Genomic DNA, 24,396 nt, shown 5'->3' with positions numbered 1-24,396 from the left:
ACACAAAAAAAAAGCTATACAAAAACACCTTATCCGCCAGTTAGTCTCTCTGGTCTGACCGCAGAGCCACGGTTTACAGTTTCCACAGGCAGCCAGACGCTTAGCCCGGCGCCCCTGCTCTCTCCCCCTCCTCCCCTCCTCCCTCCCTCCCTTCCACAGCCCCAGAGTAGCCAGGGGCCTGGGAGGCGGAGGGAGGGAGGGAGGGGACTAGAGGGGGGAGTCAGCCCTCCTGTCTGTCCCTCATATTTAATTAACGGCCCACTCCGGCACGGAGACGGCTCAGCAGCCTGCTTCCCTTTCCTCTGACCTCCCTCACACACACACACACACACACACACACACACACACGCACACACACACACGCACACGCACACGCACACGCACACACACACGCACACCCACACCCACAGACGTACACACACACACACACACAAACACACACACACACACACACGCACGCACACACACACTGCCGCCCGCCGCCACAGCCGCCCTCCCCTGATACCAGCACCACGCTCATTCATCTCTCTCTCTCTCTCTCTCTCTCTCTCTCTCGCGCTCCAAACTTTTCTTATGGCACACTGCCTCCCGCCCTCTCTCTCTCTCCCTCCCTCCCGCTCTCTTTCTCTCTATTTCTCTAACCACAGGCCTGCTATGGAAGTTAGACAGTGGGGAGTGAGCTCAATAATAGACTTGATGCTACAACAGAACAGAAAGCAGTTAGCACTACACTAAAGAATGTAACAGAAGTACAGCACTAGTGTTAGCAGTAGTGTTTGTCTGGGTGTGCATCCCAAAAGGCATCCTATTTCCTATATAGTGTTCTACTTTTGACCAGGGCCCATAGGGACATTTGGGATCCAGTCTGGGTCTGCTATGATATTGGAGCAATCCTACCACAATCCTACCACAGTCACAATTTAAGTAGTTTACATTGAAACTAGTAACATCATGACAGTACTTTGGAGAAACGATTCAAAACGATTCAAAAGTTCATATCATGTGTCAGGTATTAAAACTGTTATATGACACAAATTATAAGTGTGCGTGTGTGTGCGTGCGTGTGCATGTACACATCTGTGTTTGTTTGTGTGTGCGTTAGATGTGCACATACACCCATGTGTGTGTGTGTACGCACACGCACTACTGTGTATGTGTGTGTCTCTCTCTAATTTATCTGGCAGACAGAATGTGAGCCAGTGGCTGATGGGATTGGACTTGTTTACAGACACGTAGCGAGCCGCTTAGCCACCCTGTTAAATCTCCCTTTAATGCTCAAACTGACAGTTTTTAGGCCCAGGCCCCCTCCGGCGCTTGCCGCACCGCACTCATCCCCCCTCCCCCTCATCCTCCTCCCCCTACCCTCCCTCGTCGCTTTGTGTCTTTCTCCATTAAGATTACCATTCACAGGCTAATTTCTCCATTAGGCTTAGCAGCTGATTAGACAGGTCTTTTTGGGAAATCTGTCCCAAACATGGGTCTGAAGACATTGGACAGCTGAGACTTTATCACCCCCGTCCCCCACCCACGTGAGGGGGGATAAACAGACATCCCTCCGCCCCCTCATTCCTCTGTATTATGTACCGTATGGGCAATTAAGCTTCTGGGCGGATGAGATCAGAGAGATACAGTAGAAGACGAGGTGTCGGATTTGGGGTGTGACTATGCCACACGTATGCCCCTCTGACTAATGTGATGAAGAAGAACAGAATGTCCACAGGGGGTAATGCTCACCCCTCTGAACAATGTACCACTTGAACATGGTATGGGTACTGCTTTATGGGATCCATCTGTGGTTGACCAACTTTGTTGGTAACACTTTACAAGTTTGTCGTGACTTTTTAAAGAAACCCAAACTCTGAATTCCAGTTTCTCCTGGCCCATAGACTACTTTCATCCTGAGGATCCACCTAACATCTTAGACATCTTATATTGTAAAATCCTGAACTTCTTCTGACAAACTCTATTTAACCAAAACTGTTTTAGCTCGGCTAAACCTAGTTTTAACCCACAAACCAGCGGGTCACTACCAACCCAACATTTGGGAGATAGTTTGGAATGAAAGAGTATTTTGAGTGTAATATGTATACAGTATGTCCCTACAGTATAAATGGCCCTTCCTGACACCTTCGTCCACCAAAACAGTAGGGGACTTCAGACACGGCTAATCCCTATTAGTGGTAGATTATTCAATGTCTACTAAATAGAACCATCTATCTTTAGAAAAATTAGACAACGTTTTTTGCCCCCGAGTTGCGCAGCGGTCTAAGGTGCTGCATCTCAGTGCAAGAGGCATCACTTGGTGATACGGCCTGGTTTGATTTCCAGGCTGTATCACAACCAGCTGTGATTGGGAGTCCCATAGGGCGGCGCACAATTGGCCCAGCTTCGTCCGGGTTAGGGTTTGGCCGGGGTAGGCCGTCATTGTAAATAATAATTTGTGGGCCACTGACTTGCCCAGTTAAATAAAGGTAACATAAAACATTTAAATGACTCAATATTCCTTTGATGAAACACATACGTATGCATACATGGGCACAGATCACAATAAACAAGGACAAAAAACAGAAAAGTTATCATCAGAATACCAATCCACTCTATCACTTCATGTTACACAGAAATATTACACAAGTATCTACCTGAAAGTATAACGTTCCAACATTCAGTCTGATTCCGAACGAAAACAGTCTGATTCACAACTAAAACTGATGAAACAGTGGCTGGTGTTATTAGGGCGTTTAACTGTTGGGCTGTAAACTGTCAGAAGGCTCTTACTGTAGCTTAACACACACCATGGTGTCCTTTACGCCCATGAAACTGGATTAATGGCAAACAAAGCTATTTATTTAGTGGTAATTTAAAACAGGGGGCTAAGGATAAACCTGGAGTGCAATAGAACAGGCACACAAGAACCTGAGGTAATCGACTTGAGAGCCACCTTCAGGAATCAGTAATAAGCTGACAGTAAGTTCCCCAATCAAACTAATTACAGCAAATTAAGGTTACGAATGCATAATGGTGATGAATTACTCATGTTGATGTAAAGAAAACGGAACCTTATCGCAAATTGGTAGAATACAGGGAGAAAAACGAAGAAATACACAGACATATAGAAACACACACAACACCCAATCCCCCATCCCAGGTCTTGTAGCATCTTACCTATCTGTCCTGTGTTGGTGCTGAGGTCAGTGGCTGGCTGGTCCTCGGGCATGCCGTGCTGTCTTGTGTGGTGGAGGTTGGAGATGATTTTAGAGAGGTCACTGTCACGACTGAAACACACAGAGTCAGGGGGTTAGCAACTAACACACTGCTTTATATGGCAGGTTATTAAGATGCAACAAGGCACAAACACATAGTAACAAAAGGATAGCAAAAAACACACAAAACGTGAACCATGACGAAGGCACAGTGATGCCGAAACGTTGGTAAATACCCAATAAATGACTGGAAGTTGATATATGGAGTGTGGGACTCTCTTTATTTTGATAGTACAAAGACAAAACATAACATAAGACAACATAACATGACACAACATAACACATAACATAACACAAAACATAACATAACACATTACATAACACATAACATAACACAACACATAACATAACACATTACATAACACATAACACAACACATAACACATTACACAACACATAACACAACACATAACATAACACATTACATAACACTTAACATAACACAACATAACACATAACATTAGACAACATAACACATAACATAAAACAACATAACATGACACAACATAACACATAACACAACTCAAAACATGACACAATATAACACATAACATAAGACAACATAACATAACACATAACATAACATAACACAATATAACACATAACATAATACAATATAACACATAACGTAAGACAACATAACACAACATAACACAAAACATAACGTAACACAATATATCACAACATAACATAACACATAACATAAGACAACATAACATAAAACAACATAACATAATACAATATAACACAACATAACACATAGCATAAGACAACATAACACATAACATAAGACAACATAACATAAAACAACATAACATAATACAATATAACACAACATAACACAAAACATAAGACAACATAACACATAACATAACACAAAACATAACATAACACAATATAACACAACATAACATATAACATGACACAACATAACACACAACATAAGACAACATAACACATAACATAAAACAACATAACATAACGTAACACAACATAACATAAAACATAACATAACACAATATAACACAAAACATAACATAACACAACATAACACAACATAAGACAACATAACACATAACATAAAACAACATAACATAACACAACATAACATAACACATAACATAACACAAAACATAACATGAAACAATATAACATAACACAAAACATAACATTACACATAACATAACACAACATAACATGACACAGCATAATACATAACATAACACAATACAAAACATAACACAACATAAACACAACATAACACAATATAACACAACATAACACAACATAACACATAACATAAGACAACATAACACAACCTAACACAAAACAAAACATAACACAATATAACACAACACAACATTACACATAACATAAGACAACATAACATAAAACAACATAACATAATACAATATAACACAACATAACACAACATAACACAACATAACATAAAACATAACATAACACAATATAACACAAAACATAACATAACACAATATAACACAACATAACACAACATAACACACAACATAAGACAACATAACACATAATATAAAACAACATAACATAACACAACATAACACAACATAACATAAAACATAACATAACACAATATAACACAAAACATAACATAACACAATATAACACAACATAAGACAACATAACACATTACATAACACATAACATAACACAACATAACACATAACACAACTCAAAACATAACACAATATAACACATAACATGAGACAACATAACATAACACAGCATAACACATAACATAACATAACACAAAACATAACATAACACAATATAACACATAACATAATACAATATAACACATAACGTAAGACAACATAACACAACATAACACAAAACATAACGTAACACAATATATCACAACATAACATAACACATAACATAAGACAACATAACATAAAACAACATAACATAATACAATATAACACAACATAACACAACATAAAACATAACATAACACAATATAACACAAAACATAACATAACACAATATAACACAACATAACACAACATAACACATAACATAAGACAACATAACATAAAACAACATAACATAATACAATATAACACAACATAACACAAAACATAAGACAACATAACACATAACATAAACAAAACATAACATAACACAATATAACACAAAACATAACATAACACAACATAACACAACATAAGACAACATAACACATAACATAAAACAACATAACATAACACAACATAACATAACACATAACATAACACAAAACATAACATGAAACAATATAACATAACACAAAACATAACATTACACATAACATAACACAACATAACATGACACAGCATAATACATAACATAACACAATACAATACATAACACAACATAAACACAACATAACACAATATAACACAACATAACACAACATAAGACAACATAACACAACCTAACACAAAACAAAACATAACACAATATAACACAACACAACATTACACATAACATAAGACAACATAACATAAAACAACATAACATAATACAATATAACACAACATAACACATAACATAAGACAACATAAAACATAACATAAAACAACATAACATAACACATAACATAACACATAACATAACACATAACATAACACAACATAACACATAACACAACTCAAAACATAACACAATATAACACATAACATAAGACAACATAACATAACACAGCATAACACATAACATAACGTAACACAAAACATAATGTAACACAATATATCACAACATAACATAACACATAACATAAGACAACATAACATAAAACAACATAACATAATACAATATAACACAACATAACACAACATAACATAAAACATAACATAACACAATATAACATAAAACATAACATAACACAATATAACACAAAACATAACATAACACAATATAACACAACATAACATAAAACAACGTAACATAATACAATATAACACAACATAACACAACATAATACAAAACATAAGACAACATAACACATAACATAACACAAAACATAACATAGCACAATATAACACAACATAACATATAACATGACACAACATAACACATAACATAAGACAACAAAACATAACACAACATAACATAAAACATAACATAACACAATATAACACAAAACATAACGTAACACAACATAACACATAACATAAGACAACATAACATAAAACAACATAACATAATACAATATAACACAACATAACACAACATAACACAAAACATAAGACAACATAACACATTACATAACACAAAATATAACATAACACAATATAACACATAACATAACATAAACACAACATAACACAATATAACACAACATAACACAAGACAACATAACATAAAACAACATAACATAATACAATATAACACAACATAACACAACATAAGACAACATAACACATAACATAAAACAACATAACATAACGCAACATAACATAACACATAACATAACACAAAACATACATGACACAATATAACATAACACAAAACATAAAATTACACATAACATAACACAACATAACATGACACAGCATAATACATAACATAACACGATACAAAACATAACACAACATAAACACAACATAACACAATATAACACAACATAACACAACATAACACATAATATAAGACAACATAACACAACATAACACAACATAACACATAACAGAAGACAACATAAACACAACATAACACAATATAACACAACTTAACACAACATAACATAAGACAACACAACATTACACATAACATAAGACAACATAACATAAAACAACATAACATAATACAATATAACACAACATAACACATAGCATAAGACAACATAACACATAACATAAAACAACATAACATAACACAACATAACATAACACATAACATAACACAACACAACATTACACATAACATAAGACAACATAACATAAAACAACATAACATAATACAATATAACACAACATAACACATAGCATAAGACAACATAACACATAACATAAAACATCATAACATAACACAACATAACATAACACATAACATAACACAATATAACACAACATAAGACATAACATGACACAACATAACACATAACATGACATAAACACAACATAACACAATATAACACAACACAACATTACACATAACATAAGACAACATAACATAAAACAACATAACATAATACAATATAACACAACATAACACATAGCATAAGACAACATAACACATAACATAAAACAACATAACATAACACAACATAACATAACACATAACATAACACAATATAACACAACATAAGACATAACATGACACAACATAACACATAACATGACATAAACACAACATAACACAATATAACACAACACAAAACATAACACATAGCATAACACAACATAACATGACACAACATAATACATAACATAACACAAAACATAACATAACACAAAATAACATAACACAAAACATAACATAGCACATAACATAACACAACATAACATGACACAGCATAATACATAACATAACACAAAACATAACATAACATAAACACAACATGACACAATATAACATAACACATAACATAACACAACATAACATTACACACCATAACACATAACATAACACAATATAACATAACATTACACAACATAACATAAAACATAACATAAGACAATATAACATCACACAAAACATAACACAACACAACATTACACAACATAACATAACACATAACATAAGACAATATAACATAACACATAACATTACACAACATAACATTACACAACATAACACATAACATAGGACAATATAACTTAACACATAACATAACACAACATAACATTACACAACATAACATTACACAACATAACACATAACATTAGACAATATAACATAACACAAAACATAACACAAAACATAACACAACATAACACAAAACATAACACATATAACACAACACAATATAACACAATATAACATAACACAAAACATAACATACCACAACAGAACACATAACACAACATAACATAACACATAACATAAGACAATATAACGTAACACAACATAACACAACACAAAACATAACATAGCACAACAACATTACACAACATTACATAACACATAACATAACACAATATAACACATAACATAAGACAACCTAAGATAACAAAACATAACACAACATAACATAACACAACATAACATAACATAACATTTCATGGCTACAGTAAATGAAACATGTCACATGACAAATCAAAACTGCTCAAAACTATCTGGCAAACGTCATCCTCAAAACTAAAATCTATTACAGAATTATGAAATATAGAAAAACAATGTAGACCAGCGTTCACCAACCTTTTCTGAGTCAAGATCACTTTCTGGGTCAAAATGCAAGCTGAGATCTATCGCTCAGGTTTTTTTTAAACAAAACCATAAGCCTATGCAACATTAACCAATTAAAAACAGAATTGCCCTGCCAATGTTGTTCTTCTCAGACCATTTTGAAATTATATTTAAAAAAAATGTGGTATATGATCACACTGGTAATAGATCATTTACCCTGAGCATCCTGACCAATTGCATCACCGCCTGGTATGGCAACTGCTCGGCATCTGACCGCAAGGCGCTACAGAGGGTAGTGCGTACGGCCCAGTACATCACTGGGGCCAAGCTTCCTGCAATTCAGGACCTATATAATAGGCGGTGTCAGAGGAAAGACCATAAAATTGTCAGACACCAGTCACCCAAGTCATAGACTGTTTTCTCTGCTACCGCATGACAAGCGCCAAGTCTAGAACCAAAAGGCTCCTTAACAGCTTCTACCCCCAAGCCATATGACTGCTGAACAATTAATCAAATGACCACCGGACTATTTTATTGACCACTGGACATTTTGTATACTGCTACTACTCGCTGGTTATTATCTACGCATAGTCACTTCACCCCCTACCTACATGTACAAATGACCTCAACTAACCTGTGCCCCCTGCACATTGACTCGGTACCGGTATCCCCTGTATGTAGCCTCGTTATTGTTATGTTATTGTGTTACTTTTTATTATTTTTTATATTCTACTTTAGTTTATTTTGTAAATACTTTCTTAACTCTTCTTGAACTGCACTGTTGGTTCAGGACTTGTAAGTAAGTATTTCACGGTAAGGTCTACACTTGTTGTGCATGTGACAAATAAAGTTTGATTGGATTTAATTTGTTGTATTAGCCTACTAGCGAGGCACAGCTGAGTGGATGGCCGCCATCTGATGGTCAGTCTGGGGGGAGGGAGCAGCAGTGAGGCTGCCACTCACCCAACTTATCGTCCCTCAGCTCTCCCTCCTCTGAGAAAAGGGGACACAGTCTTCCAGCTGATGGCGAAACTCAAGTCGCGCTGCATTGTTCTGCCTCACGCACCAATTCATGTTGTTACTCCTATGACTTGAGAAAGTGAAATACTCCTCGAAATTAAAAAAAAGACCCAAGCTGCTAATAATAACAACGCTATCTTATCTGAACACTTTGCTGTACTCATTCATTGCATCTGCAGTGCTGGTTGTAGCGCGAGTGGAAGTAGGGAGAATGCACATTTTATGGCTTTGAACAAAGTGATGACAGTGCTTAATAACAGCTTAAACATGAATTTAATCATGAAAATAGCAGCACTTTGCTGTATTCATTAAGTCTCTCTCTAGTCATGGTTTTAAAAGTCTTGAAATCTCACAGTATCAACTGCTGTGTGTTTGAGGCTTCTTTTTACATTCTATGGCTCGTGGAAACTGGGCAGACACAGTGATCTGAGCTATCTGATTGGCCAGTGGTAGGCCAATAGGTGCTCTTGATTTGCTCTCTGGGCCTGCCGAGTAGGCGGAGTCCTACCTTCAGACACATGAAATGGTTAAAAATGGGAACACTTTGCCTTGCTGGTGCTAGGGCTGCTAAATGAAGTGTGCTTATCGCCAACAGCTGCATTCATTAGTTTTATTAACAAATGTCAATAAAAAATGAAGGTCTGCCAAAGCAACAACCTGATAAAAACGAATTTATATGAATGCTGTAAGTACAGAAATTGTTAGCTCACTGGGAAATGAATATCCAACTAGTCAGTGACAACTGTGCAGAGTTTGTGGCAGCAACTATGTGAGCTTATTACAGTATTACCGACACTATTACCGACACTAGGTCCTGGTACTTCCTATGATCTTCTATGTAGAAGAACCCCTTACCTTCTAACCTTCTTGTGTCACTTGTCAGCGTCATAGAGCAAAACATGTTACATGTGCGTGTTCATGAGAGCCTCAGCTTTTCATAGATACGTTTGTAGCTCAAACCATTCAGACTTTACAGACGTTTTTGTAAAAAGATCCGGCCTCGGGCACCTTCTCATAAACATCACTCTAGCTCAGCCCCCGTTAATCACACAGACTAATGGTTGGTATCTACAGATGCAAAAGACATATATTAATCCAATGGTACAACCCAAAAGTTGGTTAATTTTCAACTGTAGTCCCTGGACTTTAAAGCCCTCTCTCCCACTGTGACACCACTGCCCTCGCCTCTCTTCAAGGCCAAACCATAGGAGGGTTTTAGAGATTAGGGCTTGGATCTGCCTGCCATGCACAGCTCCCTCTAATCCAGCAGCAGCAACTACGGACACAACTGTGTCATGGAGTTACTTCAACGCAATCTGATTAGCGCTCTGATCGCATTAAACGGCATAACGATGGAAAATAGGCGCTTATCATTTGAGGGAATATCACAGACGAATCTCTCCGTCACTATATGGCTATGGGGCATACGGTCGAAAAGGTTTGGTTAATTGAATGTTAAATTCTGCAAAAGTTATGCCTCAAGTGTTATTTTATTGCAGAAAATACAAAATACAGATAAGGAAGATATGAATGAATGTCATTACATTTAATAGTTTTCCCCTGTTTCCTTAAATTTGGAGTATCAAGGTCAACTGAATATGTTCAAATCAAGTTTGGTGAACATACTAGTTGTCTTACATAAGAACAGAATCCAGAATTTCCCCCATATGTTCAGGGAACATTATTGCTAACCAGGAAGGGACAGTGGAGGGAGTCAGGGTGACAAGGCATTGTGGCTGGGGATGGTTCTGATTGGCCACCACTCTGAGGAGGCCACATGGTTTGCGGCTGCTGGATTCTGGATTTTTACAGCACAATGATTATAGGCTCTAGCTCCGTAATGCCAGGCTGCCGTGCTCCGAGCTGTTTTCCAAATTGTACGGAACAAATGCGTGGGAATTTATTTTGTCTGATTTTGACCACGTTGGGATACCAGTTGCTTGTCAGTCAATGGGAATCAATGAGTCAAACTTAAAACAAAACAGAACGCAGAGAAAATAAGTCCTGCCTAGTTGCTAAGCGACAAATCATGCTTTAGTTGTGCCATGACGTCACACTTTCGGTGACACTACTCCAACCAAGCCCTAGACCTCAATCAAAATACAACCTGTAAAGAAGTTGAAAATCTCATTTCTAGTATGTTTTTGCTACACTCAATTCAGGTCTACTTTGTTAAGGTTCATAGTCATACGGGCTAATTTAGATTACATCACGCAGAAAATCACAGATCCTCAAAATTGAGATCCGCTAGCAACTAAACCCCCTGACCCTACCTGCTCCCTATCATTGAAAGTGATCGTCATAATGCTACTCTGAACTTCTCACTGAGGCTACGGGGTTATTATCACATGGCAATGGTGCGGTGCTAAGCTGTGATGAACAAGGACATCATTAGCGCTGGTAATTAGCACACTTTTCATGCGCAGTCCCTGCATGGTTGGCTAAAGAGGGACAGCTCCTCCCCCCTGCATGGGTGGCCAGGCCAAGGTCATAATCTGTGCTTGGGCTACAGGGGATGTGGGATGTGTGTGTGTGTGTGGGGGGGGGGGGGGTTAAGTCCTAGCCGCCTGACTCAGCTCTCCCTCATGAGTTGGGTAGGTGGGTGGGGGGGAGGGGGCATAGGGTAAGGGAAAGGGGGGTAGCGATTGGGTGTGGTGGTGACAGCTAAGAAGAACATGATATTCTGTCTTATGGCCTAGGCCACACACCGAAGACAATCATCTCATCCTCGGCTCATCCCTAAACTGATCAATACCACCCTCATCATCCCCAGTTGGTCTAGTCCACAGGACAGACTAACTGACAGACTGATAGAGATGCCATGACCCAGATGCTACTACTTTATTAGCCAGGCTCTAATGCATGGTAACTTTGACACGGATTGAGAATCAGAAACATGATCCATTCAATCCAATGAGCTCCGAATTCTACTCACCCATAACATAGAAAATATAAAACTTTTAGAGGAGAACATTGCTGATAGATGGTTTGTGAATATATTTCTAAAAAGACCCATCGTAAATCAGTAAAGTGTTCAGACAACGGACAATTTGGAGGCTATTTCTGAATCAGTTAAGGAGAAAAGAGTAAAATAACAAATTTACACTGCATCTCATTATCACATTGAAAGGAAACTAGTGGGTCCAGTCACATTTTTCAGAGTTCCATTGACTCTCAGAGAGTGATTACCAAACTCAGTCTTTAGTTCGGTGTATAGAGGGGAGAAAAAAACCAGATGCGTGGGCTGGGCTGGTATAGATGACCATTAGACCAGAGAGACATTCCTGGTATCACTGTTTATGAAGTACATACATATAATGCAATAACATCCTTTACAAAGCCTTATAATACACATACAGAGCCTTCAGAAAATATTCACATCGCTTGACTTTTTCCACATGATGTTGTGTTTGTGTCACTGGCCTACACACAATACCCCATAATGTAAAAGTGGAATTATGTTTTTTAAATTAATTTAATTAATAAAGAAATGAAAAGCTGAAATGTCTTGAGTCAGTAAGTATTCAACCCCTTTGTTATGGCAAGCGTAAGTGAGTTCAGGAGTAAACATTTGCTTACAAGTCACCCATAAGCTGCATGGACTCTGTGTGCAATAACAGTGTTTAAGATGATTTTTGAATGATTGGCCCATCTCTGTACCCCACACAATTATCTATATTATCAGTCGAGCAATGAATTTCAAAACCAGATTAAACGAAAAAGACCAGCGAGGTTTTAAAAAGTCTCACAAAGGGCACCTATTGGTAGATGGGTAAAAAAAAACAGACATTGAATATACCTTGGAGCATGGTGAAGTTATTAATTGCACTTTGGATGGTGTAACTCAGTTGCCAGAGAGGAAGGAAACCACTCAGGGATTTCACCATGAGGCCAATGGTGACTGTAAAACAGTTACAGAATGTATTGGCTGTGATAGTAGAAAACTGAGGATGGATAAATAACATTGTACAGTACTAACCTAATTGACAGAGTAAAAAGGAGGAAAAATATAATATTCCAAAATATGCATTCTGTTTGCAATTAACTTTTTTGTTCTGAGTTCAAAGTGTTATGTTTGGGGCAAATACGATACATTACTGAGTACCACTCTCCATATTTTCAAGCATAGTTGTGGCTGCATCATGTTATGGGTATGCTTGTAATCATTAAGGAAAGTTTTTCAGGATAAAAAAGAAATGGAACGGCAAAATCCTAGAGGAAAACCTGGTTCAGCTGATGTAAAAAGGGCTTTATATATACATTTGATTGATTCAGTCTGCTTCCACCAGACACTGGGAGATTTATTGACCTTTCAGCAGGACAAATAACCTAAACCACAGGGCCAAATCTACACCGGAGTTGCTTACCAAGAAGAGCGTGAATGTTACAGTTTTTTCTTAAATCTGCTTGAATATCTATGGCAAGACCTGAAAATGGTTGTCTGGCAATGATCAACAACCATTTTGACAGAGCTTGAAGAATTTTGAAAGGAATAATGCTCTTAGAGACTTACCCAAAAAGATTCACAGCTGTAATTGCTTCCAAAAGGTGCTTCTACAAAGTATTGATTCAGGGGTGTGAAAATGTAGGTAAATAACATATTTCTGTATTTCACGTTAATTAAATGTGCAACATTTTTGTCATTATGGGGCATTGTGTGTAGATGGGTGTGAACCCCAAAAAACATGTACTCAATTTTGAATTCAGCCTGTAGCGCAACACAATATGTAATAAGTCAAGGGGCACGAATACTGCATACTTTCTGGAGACACTGTATAATGTGTTGTGACACTGTCCATAATAACTCACAAGTGACTATAAAACTTTCCTGAAACTACAGCGGGTCTCAAACAGAAAATAGCTCCCACAGAAAAGGCTCACTGGGAAAGTTGCTGGAACTTCAACCAAAGGGAGTTAGCAGCTGCTGTTCTGACATTACCAAAGGAGAAACAAATGAGACTCTCCAAATGCCATGAAAAACATCTTCTCCTGGCATGGGAACAGAATAGCAGAGGGCAACCCCGCAGTGCCCTGCTGTGACATTGGCAAAGAGGAGCTGGACAAAGCTGGAGCTCATAGTGTGATCTGACACTGGCTGGCACGGGTTGGCAGCCTGGGCACCCCGATGCCATGTCTGACACCACGGCTGACACTGCACTGACAGACAGGGGGACAGAGGGGACAATGGGATATAGGCAGTCATGTCAGTCAGGTGTCATGCAGGTGTAGAGGGAGTTTGCATCCCATATAGCACCCTATTCCCTATATAGTGCAACGCTTTTGACCAGTGCCCATCTGGTCAAAAGCAGTACACTATATAGGGAGTAGCGTGCCATTTGGGACACACCCAGAGAGATGACAGCCTGCTTGGAACACCTGCTGCCTGCAGCTATAGCGCTACTGCAGAGCCCTCCCTCCTACTCCGACCTCAAAACAAAAAACAGACCACACAGCTGGCTACAACCTGCACCTGCAGGTGATCCACATCCTTTACTATAGCCAGCCCTGACTCAAGTTCAAATGACCATGTGATATGGGCTCATGCGAATACACAGCGGCAGTTAAAAAAGGACAAGGCTTTAATTACCATTGCTGAGTGATATCTTCGTTCTCTAGACCAAAATGTACTTATGTAAGGTCTTTTGGTGAGAAAAAAAAATAATTGTCAAAAAACAAAGGCTTAATGCAAAGATATGGATTTCGACATACTTCGTGTTCTGTTTTGTTTTCAGACAAAGACTTGTGTTCCGTGTGCCATTCACACTTGGATGGAAAGACAGCCTGCAACTGGGGCCCGAGCAAGCAGAGGGAGTCATAAATAAATCCAGAAATAAATCCATAAATAAATAAGAACAGCCCGGGATATCTCTTGGGCTTTCCCTGTTGTTCCTTCCTTACAAAAGCTGATGTGGGGCCGATATGGCTGCAGAGAGAAAGAAAAGTACAATGAAATAAAAGATGCGTCTGCCACATGGAGACTCGGTAAGGTTCTCTCTAACTAAGCCACTACACTGAGCCAGAAGATGGTGTCAGAATCCAACCTCAATGTTATTGGAGATGTGAGTATATTTAGTAATTGATCGATCCAAATATTCTCCCAAATGTCAGATCTCAGTATCTGATCTCAGATCTTTTATCTATTATCATCTATTATCTAATAGCCTCATTGCCTATTATCTATTGTCTCATTGCGTTGCCGCTCTCTGCAGAGGTGATATTGAGTTTTAGGAAGTAAATTACCAATAATAATTTGGGATAAAATTAAGCAATTCTTCAAACCAGGGACCGAGATTCAAAAGAGATTCTTTAGGACTTCAACTCTAAAAAAGGTAGGTTTCCTATAGTGCATAATCAAGCAGCATTTTGGAACAGTACCCTGTTTAAAATGCAACCCTCCAAATGTTTTCATGGAGAGACAGTGACATCGTGAGCATCTTTACTAGACCCTCCATGCAAACGTCATCTTTTGCTCAGAAAGAAGACAAATTCCACACTTCCGTGTATGTGGAAAACTGGATTCCTGCTGCAAGTACCTCCTAACCTGTTGCCATGGAGAAGCGTGTGAAAGCAGCAAATAGGTCTTCAGCCTTTTTTTCCAGAAAGCTCAAAAAGCTCCGTATTCACTAATTAGAACTTTAGGAGAAAGTCCTTTCCAAGAATTCCTCTGTCGCCATGATGGCTCCTTGCTGGCTCTAAGTAAAAGACACAATCTCACCAAGACCAGAAGTAAGAGAAAGGTTAACCTTCTTGTTTTATTAACGTAGGTTTATCATACACGATAAAATGTAAATATACAAAATATAGTACTATTATATTAGTAACTTATATCCATTGTTTAAATGGAAAGATTGCCGTCTATAAGGAGAGAACGACTGAGACACAGGCCAACCTTAATTCTTGGACTAAAAAATGAAACTCAAGAAAACTGTCTGGACAATTTTAAGACAATTCTATGAATTAGTATTGGGCTCCTACCCATTCCTCCACTACACAACTGTAAACAAACATATTTCAGACTTACTGCTTTTAAGGAGCGGTACCTCCTTAGCATAAAACCTCGAACAAACTTTGCTTCTGCTGAGCTGAGGTTTTTCCCTCAGCGAACATTACTATTGCATCAATATAAATAAATACACAACTTACATTATCTATTTCTACAGTACTAAAAACTGACTTAAGACAAAATGCTAATTTACACAGATCATAAATTCTACTCCAGTACATACCAGCATTGATAGAGTGAGGTATCGTGATTCTAGCAGAAATTGTGCGAGTTGGCCTCCACTGGGTTCAGCCTCTAGCATCTCTGCTTCCTAGAGAGGGGCTGGACACCTTGCAGGGACTACTTTCAGATACACAGAGCAGTGTTGTGGTTGCTATGTTAGCGTCCAGCGGTTCACGGAAGGCTATGCCCAGTGGAAATAGGAATGGCTGCTTTGCACAGCACACCTCTCGCTTTGTCCCGCAGAAGGGCCTACTACCAGCACCCTTGTGACAACCTCCCTCCTCCCATTTCAGACATGTAATCTACTTAGACTGTTATACTACACAAGCAAGAATGCTATTTTCCCTTCCATAAGAAATATGGGAAACATTTTGCTTTTGAAAAGGAAACATTTTATGGTTGTGTACATGAAATAGAAACATATGACATAAATGCTTGACTTAGTGAGTTTTCTAATGCTATAAACGTATGTGTTGTGTGGCGTTTTTCCACAGGGTGCTCCTTAAAAGCCCAACGTCTGCAGGTGGAACTTATATAATCCGTGGTGGTTGCTCGGTAATTACCCAGACTCTCTGTCAGCACTTTGGAATCAAAGCCTTGTTATCTACACAACGTCAAACTCAAACAACACTCAGGTAGGCTTTGTTTTGCCCTTGAGTATAAGACACTAAACCTAAGCTACCACCGTCAAATATTTAGCCAGTATGATGGATTCCGGTGGCACTTTTCATAACTCCATGTAAGAAAACGTTTATAATGGATTATTAAATAGTTGACTGAAAATGTATCAATCATTATTCACACGTTTATAAACAACTTTCAAAGTATTTAATAATGATTCATAAGATCATTCATACGATGTTTAATGTAGGTCCTTATAAACCATTTACCAAGATGGACATGCAATTGGAAGACATTCCAGCATTCCAGACATTCCAGACATTCCATACATTCCAGCATTCCAGACAATCTCCAAATGGAGATTCAGTGAAAATAAAAATCTTGTTGATTTATCAAGACCATGCTTGTTTCAGAGCAGTGTAAAACGGTGCTAAAATAGTTGTAGGCGTAACCGATGTGAAATTGTTAGCTAGTTAGCGGTGGTGCGCGCTAATAGCGTTTCAATCGGTGACGTCACTCGCTTTGAGACCTTGAAGTAGTGGTTCCCCTTGCTCTGCAAGGGCTGCGGCTTTTGTGGAGCGATGGGTAACGATGCTTTGAGGGTGACTGTTGATGTGTGCAGAGGGTCCCTGGTTCGAGCCCAGGTTGGGGCGAGGAGTAGGGACGGAAGCTATACTGTTACATTGATGCTATTGACCTGGATCACTGGTTGCTGCGGAAAAGGAGGAGGTCAAAAGGGGGTGAGTGTAACAGATGTGAAATGGCTAGCTAGTTAGCAGTGGTGCGCGTTAATAGCATTTCAATCGGTGACGTCACTCGCTTTAAGACCTTGAAGTAGTGGTGCTTCGAGGGTGATTGTTGATGTGTGCAGAGGTTCCCTGGTTCGAGGCGAGAGGGACAGAGCTATACTGTTACATAGGCTATTGCTTCAAATCCTATTGCTTCTAACTTCAATATGCTATTTAAATAAATAAGACCTACAGCACATTAATCAACATGAGACTCATGTTGCCTACAGTATATCGAAAAATATTATGTGACTCTCCTCCAATAATTACATTTAGAGAATTGAAGGATTGGAGGATATTACTGTAATTCAGTGATATTTATTCTCATAGTAATTCGTTATGAATCCATAACTAAATAAACATCGTCATTTTGAAAAAGTATTTTTATCATTATTTTATTAATGACAGCATAAATATGCCATTATTAGCTACACTGTTTTAGTTTGAACGTGCAGACTGGCACTAAGAACAGAACAGCGGGAACGTTTCTCTAGTCGGGCGCCATTATTAGTGCAATGCCCCTTAAAGTGTAATAAATAATAAAAACATAATAAAAACCTTAGCGTAACAACAGTTTTAGTAAGTTATCAATTATCAGTTTCTATTTAGGTTTATGTCGCCCATTCAGTGTCAGTTTGAGACACAGTAGGACCCAAAAGCCTAATCAGTGCTCTAACTCCCCCTTGCGCTGCTCTGGAGCAATGAGGTGCTGACGCAGGGTACCGTACTAAACCACAAATGACCTGAAAGTTCCGTGGCGTAAGCTCGCAACTTTTAAAGGAGGAACCTCTGTATGTCCAAATAATCAATCAAAACCCAAACACCAGAACTACTGCTGCTCCATATCCTATGCATTCCATCCCATTGAAACAGATGCTTCAGTTTACGCAGAGAATTTGTCCACGAGAGATTAAGAGCAGTCCATAGACACATTTCTGAATACATTATTTCAATGACCTACTACATACGTTTGAAGAGTTGCTACCTTTAAAGGCCCAGTAAATGTGTCACCAAGCAAAGCCATGTGTAAAAATGGTCTGCGGTTAAAAGACTAAAGCACTGGAAATATTTAAAGGTTATATAGTACATGTAACATTTCTACTTGTAAATCATACATGTACCTTATTCACATATCAATAGTAATGAAGGAATAAAGAAAGAAAAACTATCCGTTCCGTTTTATGATTAGCAACACATTACAACTCTTCGTTAAGACCTTGCAACAGTTGTTTCACAACAGTGTTTGTGAATAAAATGTTTGATAATGTTTGCTATATTTCCTGCAGTCAAACACGTGATTATCCTGTGTTTCATATATTTCTACACTATGAGGTTGGAACAATACTTTGAAATTGTGAAAGTTATGATAATGCACTTGTGGTTTAAGAGCTGTTTATGAAGACAGTCTGAAATGTATGCCTGTTTTGGTTGTATGGAGTTTTTTAAATGGGTTAATAGACCAATAAGAAAGATAGTTCCAAACCTCTCTGCCAATAACAGCTAGTTTTCAGTGTTTCCCTCAACACTCAGACCACTCCCAGACAGTCCTTTCAAAATTCTTGTTTGAGAAATTGCTCTTTGCTAAGAAGCTGCTTTTGTTTCTTTTTGACCATTTCAATTGAAAACAATCACAGTAAGATGATTGTTACCCAGAAAAGATGTGGTATTGTGATAAAAACAACTGCATTGAACCTTTTTACATCCTGTGTTTGGTGCTAATCATTTTACCATTGATATTTTGAGACGTTAAGCATGTCCATCGTTTTGTGAGAAGTTACACTGGTCACTCAAAATATTTCTACATTATTTATCATGTATAAATAGCCCACACTTTACATGAGGCCAAACAAAAAGACTTAACTTATTATAAGTAAATGGTTTATAAGGACTGACACTACACAACCAAAAGTACAGTGCCTTGCGAAAGTATTCGGCCCCCTTGAACTTTGCAACCTTTTGCCACATTTCAGGCTTCAAACATAAAGATATAAAACTGTATTTTTTTGTGAAGAATCAACAACAAGTTGGACACAATCATGAAGTGGAGCGACATTTATTGGATATTTCAAACTTTTTTAACAAATCAAAAACTGAAAAATTGGGCGTGCAAAATTATTCAGCCCCCTTAAGTTAATACTTTGTAGTGCCACCTTTTGCTGCGATTACAGCTGTAAGTTGCTTGGGGTATGTCTCTATCAGTTTTGCACATCGAGAGACTGACATTTTTTCCCATTCCTCCTTGCAAAACAGCTCGAGCTCAGTGAGGTTGGATGGAGAGCATTTGTGAACAGCAGTTTTCAGTTCTTTCCACAGATTCTCGATTGGATTCAGGTCTGGACTTTGACTTGGACATTCTAACACCTGGATATGTTTATTTTTGAACCATTCCATTGTAGATTTTGCTTTATGTTTTGGATCATTGTCTTGTTGGAAGACAAATCTCCGTCCCAGTCTCAGGTCTTTTGCAGACTCCATCAGGTTTTCTTCCAGAATGGTCCTGTATTTGGCTCCATCCATCTTCCCATCAATTTTAACCATCTTCCCTGTCCCTGCTGAAGAAAAGCAGGCCCAAACCATGATGCTGCCACCACCATGTTTGACAGTGGGTATGGTGTGTTCAGGGTGATGAGCTGTGTTGCTTTTACGCCAAACATAACGTTTTGCATTGTTGCCAAAAAGTTCAATTTTGGTTTCATCTGACAAGAGCACCTTCTTCCACATGTTTGGTGTGTCTCCCAGGTAGCTTGTGGCAAACTTTAAACAACACTTTTTATGGATATCTTTAAGAAATGGCTTTCTTCTTGCCACTCTTCCATAAAGGCCAGATTTGTGCAATATACGACTGATTGTTGTCCTATGGACAGAGTCTCCCACCTCAGCTGTAGATCTCTGCAGTTCATCCAGAGGGACGGCCAGGTCTTGGTAGATTTGCAGTGGTCTGATACTCCTTCCATTTCAATATTATCGTTTGCACAGTGCTCCTTGGGATGTTTAAAGCTTGGGAAATCTTTTTGTATCCAAATCCGGCTTTAAACTTCTTCACAACAGTATCTCGGACCTGCCTGGTGTGTTCCTTGTTCTTCATGATGCTCTCTGCGCTTTTAACGGACCTCTGAGACTATCACAGTGCAGGTGCATTTATACGGAGACTTGATTACACACAGGTGGATTGTATTTATCATCATTAGTCATTTAGGTCAACATTGGATCATTCAGAGATCCTCACTGAACTTCTGGAGAGAGTTTGCTGCACTGAAAGTAAAGGGTCTGAATCATTTTGCACGCCCAATTTTTCAGTTTTTGATTTGTTAAAAAAGTTTGAAATATCCAATAAATGTCGTTCCACTTCATGATTGTGTCCCACTTGTTGTTGATTCTTCACAAAAAAATACAGTTTTATATCTTTATGTTTGAAGCCTGAAATGTGGCAAAAGGTCGCAAAGTTCAAGGGGGCCGAATACTTTCGCAAGGCACTGTATATGTACACCTGCTTGTCGAACATCTTATTCCAAAATCATGGGCATTAATATGGAGTTGGTCCCCCCTTTGCTGCTATAACAGCCTCCACTCTTCTGGGAAGGCTTTCCACTAGATGTTGGAACATTGCTGCAGGGACTTGCTTCCATTCAGCCACAAGAGCATTAGTGAGGTCAGGCACTGATGTTGGGCGATTAGGGCTGGCTCGCAGTGGGTGTTCCAATTCATCACAAAGGTGTTTGATGGGGTTGAGGTCAGGGCTCTTTGCAGGCCAATCAAGCTCTTCCACACCGATCTCGACAAACCATTTCCCAAACTGTTGCCACAAAGTTGGAGGCACAGAATCGTCTAGAATGTCATTGTATGTTGTAGCGTTAAGATTTCCCTTCACTGGATCTAAGGGGCCTAGACCAAACCATGAAAACAGCCCCAGACCATTATTCCTCCTCCACCAAACTTTACAGTTGACACTATGCATTCGGGCAGGTAGAATTCTCCTGGCTTCCGCCATACTCAGATTTGTCCGTCGGACTGCCAGTTGGTGACGCGTGATTTATCACTTCAGAGAAAGCGTTTCCACCGTTTCCAATGGTGGCGAGTTTTACGTGGTGTAAAGCCGACGCTTGGCATAGCACATGGTGATCTTAGGCTTGTGTGCGGCTGCTCGGCCATGGAAACCCATTTCATGAAGTTCCCGACGAACAGTTCTTGTGCTGATGTTGCAGAGCCAGAGGCAGTTTGGAGCTCGGTAGTGAGTGTTTATGCGCTATGTGCGTTATGCGCTCGGTAGTGAGTGTTATGATTTTTACACGCTATGTGCTTAAGCATTCTGCACTCTGTGAGCTAGTGTGGCCTACCACTTCGTGGCTGAGCCGTTGTTGCTCCTAGACGTTTACACTTTTCAACAGTACTTACAGTTGACCTGGGCAGCTCTAGCAGTGCAGAAATTTGACGAACTGACTTGTTGGAAAGGTGGCATCCTATCATCCAATGTTGTGGCTGAAATAGCCTAATCCACTAATTTGAAAGGGTGTCCACATACTTTTGTATATATAGTGTAAATTAAACATCTTATGAATGGAGTAATGATCAATAAATTATTAATAAACTATTTACTAATCCATTAGACATGCTTTATTATAAAGTGCTATCTGGATTCCGTACGTCACTTACCTATTGTCTCAATAGACTTGCAAACCACTCCAGGCTAAAAGAAAACGATTGGATATCTGGACTCTTATCATAAGATACCTTTATTTTTGCAGTACTGGAAGTTACTATTTTATTTCCTTTCAGATCACGATCTAGTCTCCTCCTTACTCCCTGGTTGTGTCTACACAGTTTGAGTAAAGGGAGAGGGACTACCCCACACATCAAAGAGCTTTAACTCCTGTTCCAAATGTGCCGTCTTTGTGACAACAGACAATTCATAATTTTGTTGGTTCTACCAGGTTTTTGTACCGGTTCTATCAAGCATTCGCCATGTTCCTCTTCGGCCCGGGCACTCTTTGCTTAATCAGCAGGAATGATACGCATCTCTCCTCACTGTTCTGGTGGCCTACTGAACTAATCACCCGTAAAGCCGATGGCCATTAACATTAATCTGGTTAAAAGATATAGAGCCCTCTAATGAACTTGACAAGTCCTCTTTAAGGATGACAACACCTCCGAGGACCTTTCTGACACCTACGAAATCATGTTACCATGTAGACACAGTACCTGAGGCTGATCCAAGAGCCTATTACTCTGTGTTACAGCACATCCATGCGGTCATTTTAAAAGTGCTACAACAATATCTGATCGTTCAAAATACTTTAGTTGTTTTGAAGGGAAAATAGGAATGAATGTTAAATGGTTTAGATCTAGGGTATTACAGTCTTGTATTCTTTCAACCTTCAATAATTAACTTTGGGTAACGGAGTTGAGCTCACAAACAGTCAACTCCTGGTGAAAACCTAAATTGATGTAAATTGAAGCCTGCCAACTTAGTGGAGTCTGCCACTAGCACAGTCAGTGTAGTCAGCTCAGCTATCCCCATTGAGACCGTGTCTGTGCTTCGAACTAGGTTGGGCAAAACTAAACGTGGCCTTAGCAGTCTCACTGGAATAAAGACCTCCTCCATTCCTGCCATTATTGAAAGAGATTGTGATATCTCACATCTCAAAATAGGGCAACTTAATGTTAGATCCCTCACTTCCAAGACAGTTACAGTCTATGAACTAATCACTGATCATAATCTTGATGTGACCATATCCCCCATGCATCCCGCAAAGGCGGAGGTGTTGCTAACATTTACGATAGCAAATTTCAATTTACAAAAAAAAAAAAAGACGTTTTCCTCTTTTGAGCTTCTAGTCATGAAATCTATGCAGCCGACTCAATCACTTTTTATAGTTACTGTTTGCAGGCCTCCTGGGCCATATACAGTGTTCCTCACTGAGTTCCCTGAATTCCTATAGGACATTGTAGTCATGGCAGATAATACTCAAATATTTGGTGACTTTAATATTCACATGGAAAAGTCCACAGATGCACTCCAAAAGGCTTTCGGAGCCGTCATCGACTCAGTGGGTTTTGTCCAACATGTCTCTGGACCTACTCACTGCCACAGTAATACTCTGGACCTGGTTTTGTC

At 38.7% G+C, this 24,396-nt stretch overlaps 1 protein-coding gene across 7 annotated transcripts in view; it reads right to left on the bottom strand.

Annotated features, from left to right (window-relative positions):
• The window catches only part of LOC110491833 (sterile alpha motif domain-containing protein 11), a 101,084-nt gene that overhangs the window by 48,641 nt on the left and 28,047 nt on the right, over positions 1 to 24,396 (bottom strand). For all 7 annotated transcript variants that reach the window (XM_036946729.2, XM_036946731.2, XM_036946730.2 and 4 more), the window contains exon 4: positions 3,163 to 3,272. In XM_036946729.2, coding sequence (XP_036802624.2) covers positions 3,163 to 3,272 — 110 coding nt within the window. The remainder of the gene's footprint in view (positions 1 to 3,162; positions 3,273 to 24,396) is intronic.

The sequence above is a fragment of the Oncorhynchus mykiss genome, chromosome 16, assembly GCF_057628025.1.
Source record: "Oncorhynchus mykiss isolate SJ-2025 chromosome 16, ASM5762802v1, whole genome shotgun sequence".
In the NCBI taxonomy this organism is placed as follows: Eukaryota; Metazoa; Chordata; class Actinopteri; order Salmoniformes; family Salmonidae; genus Oncorhynchus; species Oncorhynchus mykiss.
Note: the sequence above shows the minus strand (reverse complement) of the source record. Positions and strands in the feature narration are given on the sequence as shown.